The following is a 4656-nucleotide window of genomic DNA, read 5'->3' as shown; positions in this document are numbered from 1 at the left end:
TATTTATACCTTATGCAATGGTGTGTCAATTAGGTGACTTCCCATAACATTAGTCCTAATTGAACTCAACCTTATCATGCAATCCCAAAGTATCCATATTAGGATTGTTGAGCTACATTCCTTATCGTACACACACCTTTTGGTAGCTTACAAACAAAGTCATCTCCAACTCTATAATCTCACACCTTAGTTACACGTATTAACAGCTCTCATGATTCTGCCACCCCCTCCCTTCCGTATTGTGGACGCGTAAGGCTTTGGTCGTTGATCAAAGGTGTTAATTGTTTTGTAAGTATAAATTTGTCAAGACTGATGACGACAAATTTTTGCTACCAGATAGAGTTGTTGGCAAAATGATAAGTAATTTATGGAGTTTAGTAAATAGAATAAACTAGCTAGCGCATGTCCTGTCCGGTCTCAAATTCAATAAGATCGATATACATAGTCCAAGATTTATCTATATGCAAATGTCCTCCAACCCATGCATACTCGGATTATGATCATAATCTTGTAAAATTTTGCTTTTAGCTAGCGAGCAAACGAGGGCGAGCTAACTATATACACTCATCCATCCCGTTTGGTTAGATGATGGTCCAGTTTGGACGTACGAGGTAATTTTTTTCTATCTCATGGCATCTACGTATAGTTATGTTTGGATGAGTAATTTGCAAGTACTACAAAATGTCAACTAAATATAGCTAACGAATAGAGTTTTAATGTGATCTTCAGGATTTAATTTTGAGTAACCATAAATATTTTTATCCTTCTAATTTGAGTCATCCAACTAATTAACTATTGTGTGTCACTGTGCCCACCACGTACGGTACCACCCCAAAATTGTTATTACGTACATTTCCCACTTCCAAATTATTGGTGACACTCTTTTTTCAAAACGAATTGTATCCGTCCAATAGAAAAACAACACGAGAGAAAAATACAATCCGTTGGTGTTGAGTTTCCAGCATACATGCACCACCCATTTATCATCGCCCTCCGTTGAAGGTACAAAAAATTAAATTTCAAAAGAAAGACGTGAATTTTTTCCTGCCCTTTGTCTGGTAGGTAAGACGAGAGAACAGACACATTCCAAATCATGCAGAAGTTTGTAGGCAATGCACACCACACAAAATGCACGTGCCAGCAAGCCCCCTACCTCTAATGTGGTTGAGGGTTTCTAACAATGAATTGGTCAGGCACGTGATCCTCAACTACCCTCTCCTCTTTTACGTGTTATATAAATATAACAACTTCTCTTAACATTTTGTCACACCCTTCCCGGCTATCTTACATACCATTGCAATTTGCAACATCTGTAACTCCTCACCACAACTAGCTCCTTAGTCTCTCTTCGATCTTTCTTGACAACCCGATAAAAATGGTGACCGTCGAGGAAGTTCGCAAGGCTCAACGTGCTGAGGGTCCGGCCACGGTATTCGCCATTGGGACAGCAACTCCTCCCAATTGTGTGGACCAAGCTACATACCCCGACTATTACTTTCGTATCACCAACAGTGAGCACAAGGCTGAACTCAAAGAAAAATTCCAGCGCATGTGTATGTACCATATTTTTTTTGTTCTTATTTCTCTTTGAATAATTATTTGATTTGTTCATATTTGCTATATATGCTTTCGCTATGTACTTTTGGAAGTTGTTTGATAAACATTCTCTCTTTATCTTGCATAGGATATAGCTTAATGTTTATTCATGATATCATTGTATTTGTATATAATGAAGAACTACGAATATAGCCACACAGAAAAAAAATTTGAAACTAATGCTCATGGCAACTGTGTTAATATAAGCACAAAACACTGTTCTGATAAAAAAAAAAGTACAAAACACAATACATGAATTTTCTTAAACAGAAATTTTTTACAATATTTTGAAAGCGAATGCTTTTTTTCTCCCTTAGAAAACTTAATATTTGTGATCGCAGTTGGCTTAAATTTTAAATTTTAATTGTTGTTAGATGAAGTACCACACACTAGGTGTGTGTAAATATAAAAAAATTTAAAAAGTATAAACAATATATGAAAGAGAGAAGTTTGAGAGAAATGTGAAAGAGAGAGTGAGAGAAAACGAGGAAGATGTTTAAATTTTTTATTTTTTTAAATTAAAAATTAGAAATATATTATAATGGCATGTGGGTGAATGAAGAAAAAAAAATAGCAAAATTTGGTTTGGGCAAATTTACATTTGTGGCCACGATTTTATTTGTAATATAAGACCAAATTGTTTTTTCATCCTATTTTAATTAACAAAGAAGATTTTATTAATAAGTAGTTTAGATATTGTATTCTTTAGTAGTTTTCTCTTTAATTATTTATTTTTCAAAAGGTATGCCTATATTATCTCCACTAATTAATAAAACACTCATTGTCAACTAAAATCCTATGAAATTACCAGTTTAACCCTCTAATTAAAACAGAATATGAATAAGAAATATGAGGCAAACATGTAATTTCACACAACCAAATTTTGCATTTTTTTTTTCAAAGCCTCACCTACATCTAATCCAAACATATCTCTAATTAAAATAATAATAATAATAATAAATAAAAACTTCCCACTCCCACATTCTCTATCACTCTCTTCCTGTCTTCCTCTCTCTCTCTCTCCCCTTCTATTTCAAAAACAAAAATAAAAAATTTTCTCACACACGTGTACTCATATGCTAGTTGTTCATTAAAGTCTCTTTAATGAAATTAATAGTATTTTCTGGTGAAATTAGAAGTAGCACAAAGAACCTAGTAACTCAAAAGGAAACCACCAATTAAAAAGGGACAAAACTCCATGCTGTCATACAAAAAAGAAATATTTTTGCTCACCATCCTATTTATCACCACTCGATGGTGGTGAGCAAAACTGCAACCCTACACAAAAGAACTTACCGGGAAACCTAATAATTTTATTTATTTTCCACGCATTCAAAAAATATACTAAAAAGTCCAGAAAATTGGATCTTGATTATTTTTTTTCTGGGGGTGTGCTATCAACACACCCCATTTTACTTTCCACACACCCCTTGATAATTTCTATCTGTTGATCTTCTTCAATTCATCCGATCTTCTTCAATTCTATCTGTTGAATAATGTGTTAAATTTTCAGGTGACAAATCTATGATCAAGAAGCGTTACATGTACTTGACTGAGGAAATTCTAAAGGAGAATCCAAGTGTGTGCGAGTACATGGCACCCTCACTTGATGCTCGGCAGGACATGGTGGTTGTTGAAGTCCCAAGGCTTGGCAAAGAGGCTGCCACCAAGGCCATCAAGGAATGGGGACAGCCCAAGTCCAAAATCACCCACTTGGTCTTTTGCACCACCAGTGGTGTCGACATGCCCGGCGCTGACTACCAGCTCACCAAGCTATTGGGCCTGCGCCCCTCTGTCAAGCGCCTCATGATGTACCAACAAGGTTGTTTCGCTGGAGGCACGGTTCTCCGTTTGGCCAAGGACTTGGCCGAAAACAACAAGGGTGCACGTGTTCTTGTTGTGTGCTCTGAGATCACCGCGGTCACCTTCCGCGGGCCTAGTGACACCCACCTTGACAGTCTTGTGGGTCAAGCCTTGTTTGGCGACGGTGCAGCGGCCGTCATCATTGGTGCTGACCCAGTGCCCGAAGTCGAGAAGCCCTTGTTTGAATTGGTCTCGGCAGCACAAACCATTCTCCCCGACAGTGATGGGGCTATCGACGGACATCTCCGTGAAGTAGGGCTTACATTTCACCTTCTGAAGGACGTTCCCGGTCTTATTTCAAAGAGCATCGAAAAGAGCCTTAACGAGGCCTTCAAGCCTATAGGCATTTCAGACTGGAACTCGCTCTTCTGGATTGCACACCCAGGTGGCCCTGCTATTCTGGACCAAGTAGAGGCCAAGTTGGCACTGAAGCCACAGAAACTAGAAGCGACAAGGCAAGTGCTATCAGATTACGGCAACATGTCGAGTGCGTGTGTCTTGTTTATTTTGGACGAGGTGAGGAGGAAGTCAGCTGAGAAAGGACTGAAGACAACTGGAGAAGGACTGGAATGGGGTGTGCTGTTCGGATTTGGGCCTGGCCTCACGGTGGAGACCGTCGTGCTTCACAGCGTGGCTGCTTGAAGACACCAGTAGCAATGTCAATTTATTTATCTGCTTCTAGTTCGTATATGTATTGTTTCCACTTTTTTCTGGTCAGTTTTTGGTTTTCGTATATTTTTTTAGTTTGAAAAGTGCATGGGCGCCATGGGTAAACTTTGTTGCAAGGGCTGCGTTTACTATAACATTGATGGAAGAAAAAAAAGGCCCTGATTGGGGACTGTAACGAGTTACATATTGATGAATAATGCTAAAATTTTCCAACTTTCAAGCGTTTCAAGTGACAAATATATTATATATGGTAGCTACTCTTTGATATTTGATGTACTAATATTGCTTAGCTGCTTCTCCATTTCGTGAGAATTTGTTTATGTTAACGCAGATCCTTGTCCGACCCAGTCTCACTATTATTATTTTGAGAAACGACTCTTTGATTGGGGACTAGATCACCATTGGATGGAAGACTAGTTGATTAGTAACTGGGTCACTGTTGAATGCGAAACCTTTTGGTACGTGACAGACTACCTCTTCCAAGTGATCAACTTTCTAGTAGTCGACTCTAGTGGTTAGCTTTTTAGT

The 4656-nt window shown here is 38.3% G+C and overlaps 1 protein-coding gene across 1 annotated transcript; it reads left to right on the top strand.

Moving 5' to 3' along the window:
- The first annotated feature begins 1282 nt into the window (after nucleotides 1–1282).
- Nucleotides 1283–4363, top strand: LOC137736810 (chalcone synthase). Its single transcript, XM_068476082.1, has 2 exons — nucleotides 1283–1553; nucleotides 3110–4363. The coding sequence occupies exons 1-2, from the start codon at nucleotides 1376–1378 to the stop codon at nucleotides 4099–4101; spliced, it is 1170 nt and encodes a 389-aa protein (XP_068332183.1). The 5' UTR covers nucleotides 1283–1375; the 3' UTR covers nucleotides 4102–4363.
- Nucleotides 4364–4656: the final 293 nt, after the last annotated feature.

This window comes from Pyrus communis, chromosome 6 (genome assembly GCF_963583255.1).
Source record: "Pyrus communis chromosome 6, drPyrComm1.1, whole genome shotgun sequence".
NCBI lineage: Eukaryota > Viridiplantae > Streptophyta > Magnoliopsida > Rosales > Rosaceae > Pyrus > Pyrus communis.
The sequence above is the reverse complement of the archived record's forward strand: the minus strand, read 5'-3'. Positions and strand labels throughout refer to the sequence as shown.